The sequence below is a fragment of the Indicator indicator genome, chromosome 2 (assembly GCF_027791375.1).
Source record: "Indicator indicator isolate 239-I01 chromosome 2, UM_Iind_1.1, whole genome shotgun sequence".
Classification (NCBI taxonomy): Eukaryota; Metazoa; Chordata; class Aves; order Piciformes; family Indicatoridae; genus Indicator; species Indicator indicator.
In genome coordinates, this window is record NC_072011.1 from 13,537,163 (window position 1) to 13,555,024 (window position 17,862).

At 37.8% G+C, this 17,862-nt stretch overlaps 1 protein-coding gene across 1 annotated transcript in view; it reads left to right on the forward strand.

Moving 5' to 3' along the window:
* Positions 1-17,862, forward strand: part of PEX7 (peroxisomal biogenesis factor 7) — a 42,318-nt gene extending 24,456 nt beyond the window's left edge. Inside the window, exons 9-10 of the mRNA XM_054394252.1 lie at positions 4,749-4,848; positions 15,283-17,862. Coding sequence (XP_054250227.1) covers positions 4,749-4,848; positions 15,283-15,351 — 169 coding nt within the window. The 3' untranslated portion in view covers positions 15,352-17,862. The remainder of the gene's footprint in view (positions 1-4,748; positions 4,849-15,282) is intronic.

Here is a 17,862-nt window from a genome sequence, read left to right on the forward strand (position 1 = left end):
GGTGATCTTGTTCTTTTATTTTTCTTAACCATTTCTATTTGAGGCTCAGAATTGTCTGTAAGCATTAAGGTACCCGAATGCAATATAGCTTACTGCTTAAGCTCTGTAATCTTAGATGCTACTGAATGCTACTATTGTTTAACTAAACAAATGCAAATCTTAGATGCATTACCAAGCTGCCATATAAGAGGCAGGGTTTTTGCTTCAGGTAGAACAGCTAGTTTGGCATGTAATGACAGTGGGCTGTCTAAAAGCAAAAAAAAAAAAAAGTAGGTTGAAAGCAAAGTTAACAATGCTTAGCTTCATCCTTTGCAAATAGGATAATCATTGCATGTGTGCACTATATTAGAACTTCTAAAAGGAAAACTGGCTCAAATGTTAACTTCATACTAGGGGTTAAGAAAAAGAGGGTCTAGATTTGAACTTGAGTTTTTACACACTTGGGCATAAGGATTTGGATTTAACCCCTTTCTAGTAAATGCCTCTTTGAGACTTCTTTTATATATATATGTATATATCATTTCCTTACTTTTTGCAATAGTTTAGGAAAAATATAGATCAATTAAAGAGTAGTTTTAACACTGATGAAGCGTTAAAGTGTCAGGAAATTCAAAAAGTACTACTATACCATTTCCAGGACTTATTTATGTCTGCGTGAATGTTCTGGAACCTTATCTCAATCAAAATTCAGTTTGAAAGAACATCAATGTCATCTCTTACTGGAATCACTGTTTTATATTTTTGGACTCTCCAGTATATAAAAAATCTTGGTGCGTTAAGCACAGACAGTGCTTACTAAAATCTGAACAGAAGATCTGATAAATTGTAGAACTTCATTAAGCTGATACCAGGCCAGATCTTGACACGTATTCACAGCAGCTTGATGTGATTTTTGTTGAAAGTTGTACTATGATGGACATTGTCTACAAGATGCTTTAAGGTAAACCACCGTGTCCAGCTTTCTATAGCTTTCTACAAGTTCAGCAACTTGGATCAGAGTGTGAAACCTATTTCAGAATTAGTTATTTTGGATCCTCTTTCATTTGATTTGGCACTCAAGCAATTCTTCCTCTTTTTTTCGATGCTTATGGAAGATAATAGTTTGAATAAAGGCTTTCTCTTATACCCAAGCTGCTTCATAATGTCAATACATTACTGGAACTGCAATGAAATAATCTCTTAAAGATGTTATTGTGGGAGTAGTTAGATGTTCCAGATTAATGCCTGAAGTAACAACATTGCCCTGATTGGCCTATATCCAAAAAGTAGCTTGACAATAAATTCAACTTAGAAGTTTTTCTAATTTGCAGGAACAACTTTTAGAGGTTCTTTGCACAGGGGTGAGAGAATGGCAGCAGGAGAATGTATTGTGTGATACACATGTAGCAAACAGCACTGAATTCTGTGTTACCCTTCAAAACTTCTTGGTCATGTACATCCACATACTACTGTGACTTCTGCCTCATGTGGTTGCATGTGTGGTGATGTTAATAATTGAGTGAGCCTTTATGGGAATGTGATGGTTTGAAACTGTCTTTTTAATTTTTCCTTGCAAAGTTCAAAACAGAGAAAGTGAAAGAATGTAAATAAGTCACTATTGGGTGTAAGAAAGCAAAATAATGATTGTTCTAAACACTTCCATTGGATAGATAGAAATGTTTAAGAACTATTACCCAAAACAAAGTAGGCACTCTGCACATTCTGCGTTCGGCAGTGGGGGCAGTTGCTGGGCTGTCTGGCTGCTGTTTCTTCTTCTCTTCTGGCTGAAGATAACACACTGACCTTGGCAGCTAAGTTAACAACTTTCTGCTTAACTAACTCTGCTTCTCTGTCCAGGGGGGTCTGGGGGGGAAGCTCCTGGGAGAGGGAGGCCCCTTTGGGAGGGTCCCCTTGGGGGGAAGCAAAGGGAGATCGGTTGTGCTTTTTCTGTTGATTGTATATATTTGTGAATGTTGTGAATTTTGTATATTTGTACATATTCATTGCATTTCATTGTAGATTTTAGACTCTGCTTGTAAATACAGCTTTTCATTTGCTTCCAGACTGAGCTAGCCTGGTTATTGTTGGTGGGGGGGGAATTTCAGCTCACACCGACACAGGGAAGCAGTCTCTAAATGGCTGATTCACACACACCTAAAAATCTAATGTATGAAAATACCTTCTGTCTGAAACCCAAGAGCAGTAGTGAAGCTTTCATCCAAATGTGGGTTTTTGTTACTGTTCCCCAGAAGGAAATGGACTTGAGGAGCTGTGCTCTTTATCCTTTTATCTGTTCATTTTCCCTGAATCATTTTGTAAAGTAACTTTTGAACCTATTGAAAACATTAGATTTGATGGAAGAGTTTTAGTCTAAATAGTTTACTAAGTTTGTACAAATTTAGTGGAAACTCCTGAGCATACAAGACAGGGAAATCTGAAGCAGTGATTGGTACAAAGTACAGAATCCATAGGATGTCAGGCTTTTTCTTTTTATTCAATGGCTTGTTTAGAAGAAGTAGTCACCTTGCTATGTAAGCATAATTCAGCTTATGAATTGGATGTGAAATACATGTAGAACAAGAAACAAACTATAAAAAAGTGAGGGGAAAATACACACTTTCAACAATTCCAGTGGGAAAAAAAAATAAAATACACTCCTATAGGCTCTAGGGTGTCTAAAGTGTGACTGCAGTTGTGAGTGCTAGTTTTAATGTGTGTGATGTGGATAAAAATGGCAGTTTTAAGTGACACACCTCTGGTTGTACAGGCTGCATAGACCTCTAATGGACCCTAAAAGTGTGTGTGGTTGTCTAGTCCACTGTTGAAGTTCATGCTGCCAGCTGTGTGGGTACCCCTGCAATTAAAAGCAATGTGAACACACCTACTTGTGCTATGAATGCACCTTCATTTTGCTGTACAGCTCTCACGCTGGGATGAACACTGTCTTGCCAAACCTGCATTGCACTTTCAGTCTTCTGAACGCAGTGGAAGTTCTCACTGAGAAAAATACTCTTCTCACTATGCTAGTTTTGGAAGCTGTTACAGATAGTGTTTTTCACTTTGGACTGCAAAATCATTGAGAGAGCCCATCATTAACTTGTCATCAGTGGTTTTCAGTCTTGAGACTTTTTTTTTTTTTTTTTTTACTTTTACTGGTAATTATTTTTGTATCAACCCCCCAAAATAATTATTTGTATATCCCACACAGTCTGTGGAACTTGAACTAAGTTCCAGTGCTCTTTAAACTCTGTACTGCTTTTGACTTTTTGGAAACATGACTTCATAGAACAACCACTAAATTGTGCTACTGTGTTTTAAATTGATCAGAAAGTCTCTTTTAAGGTTTTGTTCATGGTCTGAAGTTGTCTCTTTAATCTTAATTTTCGATTATGAGCATCTGTCTTTCAGGAGTCAATGTGGTAAGAAGAGCTACCACAATTACTTAGAGAAAAAAAAAAAACAAATTTGTTTCCTTACCTACTTATGAGCACATGTGGGAGGATGAAAATGCTGAGATGGTCTTCTGTTGTTCTGTCCTGCAAAATAAGTCATTTATCTTAGATCTCGGGAACTAGGAAAACGTTAAGAGGGTTGTTGCTATGGTGTAGCCATTGTGCTGATACCACTCTGCTCATTTTTGAAGGAAATACCATCTACATGTTAAACAAACTGACTGTCCTGCCTTCAGTGTTTGCTGTTTTAACTGAATTGGTGGGAACATAACAGTGTTTTCAGTGTAGCTGGTCTGATAATGAACTGTTCTTATGAAATATTGTCACTTTCCCCAATAGGAGCAAGGCAGAGAGGCTTCTGTTGTTACAGAAGTAGTAAGGCATATGATTGACCACTATGAGAAAATCCAAGCTGTTGAAAATTTAACTACAGCTGCCAGCCCTAAAAATGTGCTGTGGGCTAGAAAAGCCCATGGACTTTTCTAAGCAGTACATGCAATACAAAGAGAAAATCCAAATCTTTATTTTGTGCCATTATATGGTATCTGTTCCCAAATCCTCTTTTCATGACTGAGATTTCTTATACTTTCATCTCATCTTCCTTTCTGCCTCTCTTATCCTCGCTGTTAGCTCCACTGATGGAGACTTCACTTCACAAATCTATTTCCTAAGCATTTATATCAACCAAGGCTGGAAAAAAAATTGCTTTTTGAAATATGAATTAGTGCCATTAACTGTATAATGCAACTTACCTTTGTAGTACAAATTTGTTATTAAACTATAATACTAAATCCTGGTTACAGTTACACAGCCTCAAGTTTTACACTGGGACTGACCAAGATCTCTAAACGAATGTATAATTTTCATTAAATACAAACCCCATAGTGAACAGTACCAAAACCAGAGGAAAATAATAAACTGTGTTCATGTCTTTCATGTATAGAATTCCCCAACCATCAAGAAATGTAAAAAGAGTATTCTACTCTATATTCTGTTCTAATAATGTCCCAATGGCTGCTCTTTGGTGCTAACTTTGATTTCAGTTTCTGCAACAGAAGACAAAGATGGGTTTGCCCAGTGAGGTTTAATTTATGCAAATCAGCAGATGGCTTTGCAGGAATATGATCTGCTATGTTTCATAACTGGATGCATTTGCTTTTTTTAAATACCCTGACAGCAACAGATTTGTCAATATCTTGCACTGTATTTCTGAAATGGTCTTTCACCTACTTTAATTGTGGTTTGTTTGAATTATTTTAATTTTCTTCCCCCATTTTTTCTTTCTTTCTCTCACCCCCTCCTTCCTTCACACTATAGATTCTGGGACTTTTCCAAACCTAATCCACTGCTGGAAACAGTTGAGCATCATACTGAATTCACATGTGGACTGGATTTAAGTCTTCACAACCGTGGTCAGGTAAGAATCTGGGATGAATTTACTTTTCCCTTGCCTGTTACAGCCACTGTGGTCATGGCTGTACTGCACAACTCAGATCCTAAATAAGAGCCTGAATAAAGCTTCTGGAAGTCTGTCTGAAAGCTTATTAAATAAACCTCACTTTCGATCCATCTTTATTTATAAAGCAGTTACTTGGGCTGGGTAGGAGAGGAGGGCAGGACATACAGAATTTCAAAATCAGATAGATGAAAGTCATGGTGAGCTCAGGGCAAAATGCTGTAGTTTTGTTTCAGAAGGAATAGAGGAAGGCCTAGAATGCCAAGCCAAGATACTGTGCTTTCTTCCATTTGCTTAGAATGTCCAGTTAAATGTTGTTAGTATGTCACATATGACACTTAGGCTTGGTTTGTCATAATATCTGGAGTACTAGAAGAGGCTTAATATGAAACCAGAATTGTAAAGCCTATGCTATTAATGTGAATGAGGGGAAGCTGTTTTACCAAGGACACCTATACAGGCACTGGTGGTGGTAAGGTTATCTGCTGCTTCTGTTGCTGCAATTATTTCTGTTTTGTAAAGGATCGTTTGTAACAAACGGGGTTTTGTTTCAGGCAAGAAAGGCAGAAAAACTAAAGCTTTAGAGTGAGAAAGCCCATAGTTTTCACACAAAAATCACTGTCACTGAATTAACTAACTAATGCTCTATTTAATGTGCTACAGATATCATTTGCATCTAGATTTCTTCCTAATACATATCCTAAATAAAAATGACTTGTAACATCTGTGTTGAAGTTCTGATTGGACAAAGCAAATAAAACCATCATAATTTTTCCAACTCATAAAAGGATGCAGGAGAAAGATGTAAGTTTGGCAAAATATTTGGCTTGACGCATGCGGAACCAATCTAACCAAATGCTAGCTTGAAGAGCTTCCTGCCTGGTTGCTTGTTCTCCTCATTTACAGCGAGGGTGATGGAACACTGGAACAGGCTACCCAGAGAGGTTGTGGAGTCTCCTCCTCTAGAGACTTTCAAAAACCACCTGGATGCGTTCATGTGGCCTGCCCTAGGTGATCCTGCTTTGGAAGAGTGGTTGGACTTCATCTCTGGAGGTCCCTTCCAACCCCTAACATTGTGTGATTCTGTGATTTTGTTGCCTCAGAGGTGCTGCAGTAACTGTCCATGAGGCTATGCTGTGAACCACATACAGGAATTTATCAGGCTGGGAAAAAAAAATTAAGTTATGGGGTGGTCTTTGTCAGGGCAAGAATAGCTTAAAGGCCAGTTGCTGGGAATGAAAACTTCCTTCAAAGTTGACTGCATAAATACAATTCTGGCTGAACTGGATGCAGAGGGAGCAGCAAGTATAGCATGGTACATCACAGCCCTAGAGTGCTGTATCACTGCATTCTCTGAGCCCAGTTCAGCTTTCCATGAAGTTGGTGTGCATTTTGCTATGGATCTGAATGAGGCAAAGAAGATTTTGCTTCCTTCTGTATTGAGGACGTGATGACTTCTTGATTATAAGACTGTTGCAAAGAGCCTTGTGTGTTACCGAATGGGTCTCAGTGGATGGTGTTCCTGATTGTCTGGCTAGATGTGAATTCTTTTTATCCAATTCCTCTGCAAACTTGGAATTGCCACTGTGTGGATATTCTTTCTTTTGGAACTGCAATGTATGGAATAGCTGTCTTGGAACATGGCCAAGTAAGTGCTTATTGATTAGATCATGAATTGAAAGCAAACAGCTGCATGTGCAGTTTTATGTTGGAAAAAGGAAAATGATGGTGTGCCTACTCATCTACATTATGCATTTGTGCATCCAGTTATATTTTTCCCCCCACAAATTCTACAAGTGTTGGACTTAATGCACAAAATCTGTAAATCTGGGGTACATATCCATATACAGTGCATGCCAAAGTGCCTTCCAGACAGGAGTTTGGCATCTGCAACAACTTTTGTATTCTGGGTTTTTTTTTCTATTGAGCTGATTTAATGTATTGTGAGGGTTGGATATCACAGCAATTAAAAAATGTAAACAGTCTATTTTTTAAAGAAGCTTAAAAACCTATGAGAGAATTTAACTACAAGAACGAACACTTACTGAATAGTTGCTTCTAGTATGAGCACTTGCACCTTTTCCTTGGCTTTTACATCAATCCAACAAAGATTATTTGCTTAAATTTTATCCTGCTGTTTCCAATACCCAGGCTGCCTTCATGTCTGCTCTCTATCAGTACCTGATGGCCCCATTCATTGCTGTTCTATATGTATTTGTATGATTTGTGATTTTTCACTGTGTGCTTTATAAGGAGTTATGACTTGGGACTTGAACTGCTGTTCTCCTTCTTGCATGCAGGGTATTTTATTCCTAATGGGCAAGCTATTCATCTGCAGTCAAATTAAGTACCATTAACCTTTGCTTATGTTCTTAATGATATTTTTGTTGTCTAGTCAGATTATTATTTCTGTGGCTTTGGCCAGTGAACTTCAGCATTTTTGAAGTGCATTTTACATGTAAAGGGAAAAAACAGTCTGTAATTTTGAATAAAAGGTGTTCGAAGTAGATACTGCAATTAAGTACCTGATCTGGGAATTGCAAGACACTCCTGTGGAACTGATTGAGCTTTGAACAGAATACACAGGCAGAGAGTAGATACATATAGGCAGGCTGATTCTTGTACAGTATCCTGTTAACAGGAGGCAATATGTGGGAGCGAAATCTGGTGATACAGAATGGCTCTCAGGTTGTAAAGGTAAGTATCAGCTAGATGAAACAGAAGAATCTTTTGTGCTTAAATAAGATTCTGATACTTTATTTGGGGGTATCTGCCTCTACATAAAGTAAGCATTTGTTGAAATCTTCATATTTTAATAAAATCAACTGTTGCTTGGTTTGGGTTTTTTTTTCCACCATAATGTTGGTGTCAGGTTCCTAGCAGTTTCTGACAACTAACAAACTTCCTGGTGCATAGAAAAATGTACATTTTACTGTGCAAAGCATTAACAGGAATGATCAGCGTGATAGTCAGTGTACTTCTTTCTTAAACTGCAAGTGCTGATGTGAAAGCTTGCAAGGCAGATTGTCCAGGTGAATCACAGAATCACAAAATGGTAGGGGTTGAAAGGAACCTCTAAAGATCGAGTCCAACCTCACCATCAGAAAACATTCAGGCAGGCCTTGAAAGTCTCCAGAGACAGAGGCTCCACCACCCCTCTGGGCAGCCTGTTCCAGTACTCTGCCACAAGGAAATACTCCCAACTCCAGCTTGCAGCCAAAGCAGCTGTGACAAGCATAAAAACAGTGACAAGACCCTGAATACCAAACCGCTTTGTATTGTATTAAGTATAACAAATCCATGTACCTTGTCAGCATTATTAAGAGTATTCAGTTTTTTTAAACTAGACATGATAGTTCTTTCCAAAGTTTGGGCTAAGAAAAGGAATTCAAGCTCACTCCTTTCTATATACACTGGCTAGGTATAGGCTGTATGTAGAGAATGTGAAAATGATGTTTGGCTGTATACTATTCCTCACCAGGGGCTGATAATGCTAGACCATATATTGGAATTGGATTTTAGGTCATTGAGTTTTTTATTTCTCTTCTGATAGTTACTTTCCCTCTATATGATCTGTCAATGTCCTGATGAATTAAAATATAATGCTCCTTTAAGCTTAGCTCTTACTGGGTTTTGCTATGCTTACCTACAGCGTGTGAGCAGGAATGTAACTTCTTTTGGTATTATTTGTGCAGCCTTTTTTAAAAAAGCAGCTTTTTTTTTTTCAACTGTCTGTTGCAGTTCCAAATCTGTATTTTGCCTAAGAAAAACTGAAGCTCTGAATTTTGTCTCAAAGTTTTCTCAGCCCATACCTTATGTAGGTTTTGAACTTTGTAAAGCTGCCAGTGGAAAGCATAAATTATTGAGCCAGGCTGCTGAAGCTGGTTTAACCAATAGAGCCAAATATAAATACAGAAGATGTCTTTAATGAAGCTATTCTCCTATATATTGTTGTTAATCTGAATTATTTTTTTTACCCTCACCAGGTCCAGAAATGTTGACTGCTTTATCTAAAAGGGGAGATACATCTTAGGGAATAGCACAGAAAAACAGATACTTTCTCTGTGTTTTTTCTTTAGATCACTTGCTGTTATGTTTTACACTTAATTGCCAAGGAATCGATAGCTTCTACCCAGCTGTTGTGGCTATCACACTGCTATAATTACACTGCTATCTGTACTTCGTTTTCATCTCTCCTTATGGTCCTTCTTCAGGATGCTACTAAAGGTTATGCAATTAGTGATCTTTTGAGATAAGGAGATCTTACAGCATCTGTTCTTTTACTTAATTTCAGAATGGATTTTTTGCATGGAAAGGTAAATTTAACCACCTGCAAATGTTAAAACAATTGGTGTCCCTGCTGATGGCAGTGGGTTGGAACTAGATGATCTTAGAAACTAGGTGATTTTTGAGGTCCCTTCCAACCCAACCCTTTCTATTCTAAAACTCCTTTAGAGTGGGAATAGCAAAATGGAGGTGACATTGCTGGTGCTTACTTTGTCTTTCCCAAACTGTTAAAATGGAACTTTCACATTAGCCATTCATGAGTAATGGTCACTCTTTGCTGTCATCAAAAGCCTTATTTTAAGGTGTTTGGAAAGGAAGGTTGCTGTTATGTGTCACAATTCTGTAAAGGCTACAAATGTAAAGAGAGGAAAATACACTTTAATTTTCATTCTGAAGTAATGGGAAGAGATGGAAGGCAACAGTTCCTTGCTCATTTGATGTATTGCTTGTACATTGTATTTGATTCAGTGGCTCACAAACACTTGCTACTTCTTTGAGCCTTTTTACTCATCATAGTGGGTTTTGTTTCTTTTCTGTTTGGGAAGACCCAATGAACTGCAGTAGAGGACAACTGAATTGTGTTGATTGAATGGATTATAATCTGTGATTATATTCCAAAAGAAGGGAATCTGGCTTGTTTCTGAGCTGAAGGATGAATCTGAAGATTGGATAGAGTCATTAGAAAACACATTTTCGCAGCCACGTGAATTGACTGCACTAAGGTTAGAGTCAGATCAGAAAAGGATTTTGCAGTTCCAGGGTATCTTCCTCAGAACTCATGATTGAATTTACTGATTAAAAATGGTGCTTGGAAAAAAAAAAATGGGGAGATGTCTTTCCCCTTAGTGGTAGATTACAAAGGAGTAGCTACATGTTCTGTGAAGATTCCAAGGATTTCTGTCTAACCTGTAACTCATTTCAGTTTCCTTTACATCTTACTGACAAAATGCACCTTCAGAAGATTTGCGTTTAGAAATGTGTAGCATGACTACCCAGTCATCTTCCTGTTGCCTCTGCCAGAGCAACAAAACAAATGTTTTAACCCTAAGTTCTCTTTTTTTCAGATTTATCTTTGCAGTCTGAAAAAGAATGTTCCTCAAGTATTTTTGTTCTCCTTAAGAAAGAAATGTATTTCTTAAGCAGTATTTGGAACATCTGTTCCCAAAAAACTAATTTGAACACTAATAAGAGCTTCCGGTCCAGGGTTAGTTTTAATCTGTCTTTACTGGAAATAATCATTACATCAAAATCAATGCATGTGTTTTTGTAAAGCAAATTGCACATTGAAAATAGTTTTGATTTACAAATTCTTATCGCTTTCACTCTTTGTAAAAGTAGGCATCATGTGGAGTTCACCCTGGCAACTGCTGACCAAACAAAAGGCCACACTAGTGGTTAGAATTTTCTACTACAAAAGATGTATCCAATGTATTTAAACTCATGCATGATTATGCACTTAACCAACCAGTTTTATTGATCACCTGTGAAAGTAATTTGATGAGTAGCAAACCCAATAGCTTGCTTTATCTCTACTCAATCTCCATCCCACACACTTACGTAGGATGCTCAGGACCCTTCAGAAATACATAATAATTATAAAAATAGACCATTAAATTCTATATGAAAAGGCACAGAAGATAAGAGAATAAAAAAGGAAGGAAGCCCCAACATTAATGTAAGTGAAGAAGTGACTACTTTTTCTGCTGTCTCTTGTACAGAAAAAAGACAGGCCTTATTAGTTTTATTTGAAAAGGAGATGGAGAAGGGCTGAGAAGACAAATGGGTCACTCACATCTGTATCTTATGATTTATAATGAGCACTCTGGAAGCTGAGTGGCACCAAGATACCTCCAGAAACACTTATCTAGAGAGGGCTGTACTTTCTTCTGATGCAGTGCCTTTGTAAAAGCAGTACTGAACTCAAATGGTTTTAGCTAGTCTTTTGAATGTATTTAATCTTGGTTAGGGCCTGGGAGTTTATTACACCTTCAGATACTGAAAAGTCAGCTGCTAACTTGGGAGATTTCTTTTGTTTTCTTGCTTCTGAGCAGCAAAGAGGCAGAATGTCATGCAGGTAATTGCACTGGACTGAACAGATTGTCCTCGGGTGCTGGAAAAGGTCTAAGTCTATTGCAAAGCAAGATGATTGTGATGAATAGGAAGCACAGGGCCTGTCAGAGGAGTAAATCAGTTAGTGAGTAAATGGAAGTGGCTTTGATAAATTAATGGATGTCAGTATTAAATCAATTGGTGGGAAATGTTGTTATACTCTGGGACATGGATAAGCAAGCACTTCAATAAAATACAGGACAGCAGTTTCTTTTAAGTTAAAGTATGATTTTTCCAGTCAAGCAATTAGCTTCCTGTGATGACTGTTTGACTTTTTTGCTTTATGTGAAGGGAAATACACTGCTCCCCATTTTATGTCCCTCAAACAGACTTGCTTAAATCTCTACTGGCAGATAACTTGGTATGATGTTCATTCTGCAGTAATAGAAGTACAGGACCCCTAGCATATATACAAGCACTGCAACTTCAGTATTGAAATAAAAGCATTAGAGACAAGTGGGAAATGTCATTTTGTTGTCATTTGTCCCATATAGCTCTAGTTATAATTAAAATTACCAGGTTCAGGGTGCTTTTTCTTTTTGCATTATTTCTTGATGTAATTCACCAGTCAGTTTAAGGTAGAATCTTCGTGGTTTACAATTTAACTGTACTTGCTCTCCTTTTCCTTGCAATTTGTGAGAGTTAAAATTGTTGCAGTAGAATTTTGTTGCATAGTTACAAGAACAATTTAATATTCATGGGTGTCCAAATTATTCAAAAGTAGAATAATTGAAATAAACTGTCTTCTATTCTGTGTGTCAGCCTAAGGAAAAAAAATTAAAAATGCACCCTCTGAATATTGAAGTCATAGCATCACAGAGTGGTAGGGGTTGCAAAGGACCTTCAGAGATTGAGTCCAACCCTCCTGCAAAGCAGGACCATTTAGGGGTGGTCACACAGGAACATGTTCAGGTGGGTTTTGAAGATCTCTAAAGAAGGAGACTCCACAGCCTCTCTGAGCAGCCTGTTCCAGTGCTTCGTCACCCTCACAGTAAAAAAGTTTTTTCTCATGTCAAGACAGAATTTCCTGTGACTGAGTTTACATTCATTACCCCTTGTCCTATCACTGAAAAGAGGCTGGCTCCATCCTCCTGACAGCCACCCTTCAGATGTTTGTAGACACTGATAAGGACCCCTGTCAGCCTTCTCTTCTCCAGACTAAACATCCCCAAATCAGTGAGATGTGTTTCAGTCCAAGAGTAAAATTTGTCCCCAGGACAGTGGATGTTTTCACAGAAAGACAAATCTTCATGATTTTGTGTTCCTAATGGCATTAACTTTTATCAGGTATGCAGATAACATGAGTCCATTTTCAATTTTTGCTTGTCCTTCATTCTACCACTGGAGAATTTCCTTCATCTGCTACTAACATCATCTCACTGATCAAAATATAGCCTCTAGAGCCTTGCAGCTTTTATTATGCCATATTTATTTACTGGGATGTGCTGGATCAGCCCTCATCCCAAAGGAATTCCTGCTGCTATTTTAATGTTTAAATTAAGTAGCATTTAGTGGGTTTGTTGTGTGGTGATTTTTTTTTTTTAATTGGCTAATGTGCTTTAAAGTCTGTATTAAAAATGTTCATATGCCACATGAGAACTGACATTTCTACATACTTTTAAAGCCCTTAGATTTCACATCCTATGTTTCCCTGCATCTGGGGAAAGGCATACCATGGTCCTAGGACCATTGTATAAGACAGGTCATCATAGAAAAGGCAAAATGACTAGAGAAGACATGTTGTAAACCGATGCAGTAGCTGCATGAACAGGTACTTCTCGTTACCCCAGAGTTCATTTTAGCCAGTTGTATTTGAGGCAGTGATAAGCTATGAGATGGTGCAAAGGGGCATGTAGCAGCTGTCTATCAGTTAATGCTGGCTGCTGTGCTGATAGCTTACAGCTGTCCTGTTTCTCTTACACTCTTGCCTGTATTTTGAAGAAATAGAAATGCTATTGTATTTTGTAATGTATTTTGTAATACCTGTTTGCTGTTCTTTGTATTTTCGTGAAGCTTTCTGATATCTGTATTCTGTTAACAGGCTTCCTGCTACATAGGGGAACTTGGTACACTGATATTTGCTTTATTTTCCTTTGTTTGGTCATGTTTTCATCTTTCCTGTGCTATCATTAAGTCAATGAGTTGGGCAAATTACCACAAGTGATCCTTTTCAAACTCTTTTTAAATCTCCAGATTATTTGTAATGTTGCTAGATTAGATGGTTCTGTAACTATTTGTTCAGAGGGTACTTCAAGGGTCCTAACTACATTAGAAACAGGTGGGAATTCCCATGGGATCTTTTCCAAATGTTATCTCTATTTCTTGTTTCTTCAGGAAGGTAGAAAGTTGCCTATAAAAATACAGATATTAATCCAGAGCTATGGAGAATATTAAAGACCCATGTTTTATGTGATTGCCAGTTTCTAAATAGCATTTAGTGGAGAACTCAGATTTTCTTTTTGGTACAATTTGGGAGACTGCAATGCAGCAGAACATTGTATAGCACAAAGCTCTATTATGTTGTATGAATAGGCAGACACTTTTTTTTTTAATCCATTTAGATGTATATGGAAACCACTTCAAACAAGTAAGTAGAACCAGCTAAGGAAGCAATAAAAATGAATAGTAGTGCAGTATAGTAAACACAAAATGGGCTAATTATAGTCTGAAATCAAATATTGAAGTTGGATTTCCAAATTTTTGGTGTGCAGCTGTTCATTCTGGCTCTAGAAGAGAACAGGAATTGCAGTCTGCATCTGCATCAGAAGAAAACTTGTGTAGAGGATCTGATGCTGTATCCGTTGTGATCCCAACTGGAAAGGACATCTTAAAGATAATGCAAGATGGATTCAGTCAGATTTGTTGACATATATTGGTGGGGCTCATCAGCTTTTTCTCTTTAGTTCTGCTTGTTCTTCCCTTTACCTTAGTTCTTGCCTCCCACACTATTTTGTCAATATGTATTACAGGTTGTCTATTTGAGTCATCAATGTGATTAACCCTTTCATTTTGTTACAGGCTCTACAGACTCTAAAGTGCATTATCAAGTAATTTTCAAATCTAAAATATTATTTAGTCTTCTGTGCAATCTTGTTATCTATTGAAATCTTTGTATGCTGTAGGAGTAGGTTAACCTTCTAGTTTTGTGATTTTTAGGTTCAAGCATGCATCTGGAATAGAGCTTGGGACCTGCAGTTCCAGGAAACTTTCAGTTAAAATTGAAGTCAATTGCCATGTTTATAAGATGCTAGTGGAAAAGTGGAATTGCTTCTCAGACACATGGGATCTAGGTAGTGCTTGAAACAGCACCACCACCCCCCAGTTCTCAATGCTCAGCAAACAAACAACTCTTCTCAACAAAAGACAATACAGTGATCTCATAGCTTATGAGCATGAGACTCAAGTTTTGGCTTAATCCTTCAGGAAACATCCCGTTTCGTTTTGATCAACTTCTTTGTTTTTTCTGTTCCCTCAGCTCTCCATTAAGAATTTGTCTATAACAATTTTCCATACCTGCAAGTATAAGAAAGTTTCTCAGATTTGGTCATGAAGTGTTTAGATAGCATGGTAAAAGGGCTTTGAGATCCTGTAAAAAGAAGAAACACCACACAGTCTGGACTTCATTCTGTCCTTCCTTTTTCATTCTAAGTTATGTTCCTTAGCTTATTTGGAACAGTCAGTTCAAACACAAAAGTTTTCCCACGTCCCTCACGGGAGTATGAAAAATAGGAGACTGGTAATTTTGTTGCATCTCAGTAAAGTTAGGACAAAGTTGTTGTTTGTTTGGGTTTTTTTTAAATAAATTATCGTTAAAAAGTAAACAATTAAAAAAACCAAACCAAAACAAACCCCTGTATTAATTCATAATTTTGAAGCATCATGTATCAGAGTACCAACCAGCATTAACTGCACTATGCATTAATGTCTTCTAAGTTCCTTCTGGGTTTTTGTAAAAACTACATTTAGGAAGGCTCTAAACAGATGTTATTTGCTTTGTAGGTGGTGGACTGCGCTTGGGATGAACTAGTCAAGATCTATACTCCATCATGTTTGGCAGTTCCTGTCTAGAGAAAAAGCGAAGATGATGTGACACACCAGGAACCTTCCTCCCTTTCCCCACAACCAGAGTCAACTGTGTCACTGATCTTAGTATCTCTTTCGAAGTGAAACTCAACTTGAGCAGAGTGTTGTACACTTGAGCACGTGGAGGTAATTAGGGCTCAATTTACTGTACAGGTAGTAATTGAGACAGCAAAATGTTCAACAGCTACTGAATGGCTGAAGTGTGGCAGTAGCAGGTGTGAGCTGTTGTCTTTAGAACCGAATTACCAACAGAACTTTCATCTGTGTAGCTAATGATGAGAGCAGAGGCCTGAATCGTCTGGATCTTTATAAAGAAGAAAAGTAACTGGCAGTGTATTTTGAAATAATTATGCTGTAAAAAGAGGAAAGAAAAGAATGACTTTTCACTGTAAAGTGCTGTAGTGTCAGCTGATGTTTGTTATCACTTAGATGCAGTTATATTTGTTTTACTCTAACTCACATTTCATTTTCTCATGCAATATAATGAATACTCTTGATAGTAAATGCAGTTTATAGCCAGCTGATTCATTTGACCTTTTGATTGGCACTTGACAAAGGTGGTAAAGATTATTTTCATACATTTTTTCTGTTAGATCTTGAGTAAAACAGTTAATGGAGTCATGTGGAAAGATATTCCAATGATAGAGGAAAGGCTTAGGAAAAAAAAAGAAATAGATACAACAGTAATTGGGTCACAATCCTCAAGATTAGAGACAGGACAACCATCTCTTCTATTAGACTTGTCTTCCATTTTCACTTAGAGTTTTTCCAAGGGAGAGAAGATAAATGCAGCCACATTCAGTGTTTCTAGACCTGTGAGAGCATGGCCAAAGTGAGAGCTATGTCCAGACTAGTTAAACCTACACAGATGCAGATTGACAACATGATGTAAGCATAGCAGATCCAGTGTGGCTCAACACATCTTAATTATGTTGAGCACTTTGCATGCCCACTTTGACTCCTCAGCCCACATGCTGGTATTTTCGTCTTCATTTTTCAGGGGTGGGTAGAGAAGTTTGAGTTTTGTACTTCTCCAGTTTTTTCTGCATATGCTTCCAGGGTCCAACTGTGATACTTCTGCAGTTCTCATTGGCATGTTAGGCTTCTCTCCTGGTTTCCTGCTGGCCTGTGTTTTTACCTTCTTAAAGCTGTTTCCCTTCTACTGTTACCCCATATCAACAATCTTTACCATCAAAAGACTCTTTCCAGTTTGGGTCTTTACAGACCTTTATTTGGGCTTTCATAGCCTCCTGTTAATGAATGCCATACACTTCTGTATTGCACTAGTTATGTATCAAGCAATAGCAGACACTGCCAGATCTCCTGGATGTTTTGAAGAAATGGAAGAGAGATTTCAGCAAAGGTAAGACCTGCAAGTTGCATTAAAAGAAATATTGTGCTGTCTTGGGAGAGAGAGCTAGGAAACTATCAGATAACCACGGGGACATACACATACATCGATTTGGTGTTAGGGAAGGAAAGAAACCCTCTTCTATAACATGAGAATTTGGATCCTGATAGAATCATATTTTTTCCTGGGTCAGTGCAAACTGACCCTAGAATGCCATCTTCTCAAGATGAATTAATAACAAACAGTAGATTTTCTTTTTTGTTGTGACAATGTGTCACACCAAATTCCAAATGTTTACTGCACTTTAATTCTGTATGCTGAGGAAGGACGCAGTGACAAAGCTGTGCTGCATGCAGCTTTCAGCAGTACCATGGGCCATAAAATCTAATTTTAGGCATTGATTATTTCAACCTTATAGATGAAACTTCCTCCACTTTATACCCCTTTTCTGCTTATACTACAAGTTACTTGTCTGAGTTAGTGGAAGGTTTTGGTGATGGGCATGTATTTTATGTGTGCTTCTTGGGAGAGGGAGGGTGGTGTTCCAAAATGCTGCCATAGCCAGTCAGTTGGAAGGGCAAATTTAGACAACCTAGCACAGGGAGCTGAGGGGGAATGAATCTTGAAAACACAAACGCACACAAATGTGGATTAAAACCTTTCTTAGCTTCTTTCCCCTCATGTCCTGGTTAGTTTCAGTGCTGAGGGCTTGCTGTGTCCAGATTTAATTCTCTTGAAAAAGGAGCACATCCAGAAGATGCACACACTAAACAGAAAGCTGTGGCCTTTCATCTTCTGGTGTGATGTTTGAATGGGGAGAATATGCTGTAAAATTTCTGCACTGTAACAGGAAAACCAATCTGGCAATAGTTGTTGCTGATTCTTAATTCTCAGGGAATGTTTGCTGTAATTGCTTTAGAGAAATACTGTTTATTACCATAATACTAGCTGCTTATCTTTTTTGTTTGTTTTACTGAAACAGACCTTTAATGACATCAATCGTAAAGATGTAACATGTTCTACTTTTAAAATTAAGCCTGTGGAAGACGTTTTGTGGGAGCCCATAGGTTTCTCCTTGGTTCAAGAAATATACTGAGCATGTTCTAAAGGAGTGGATTTGTTGTTCTACAATGCTATTAAATTAA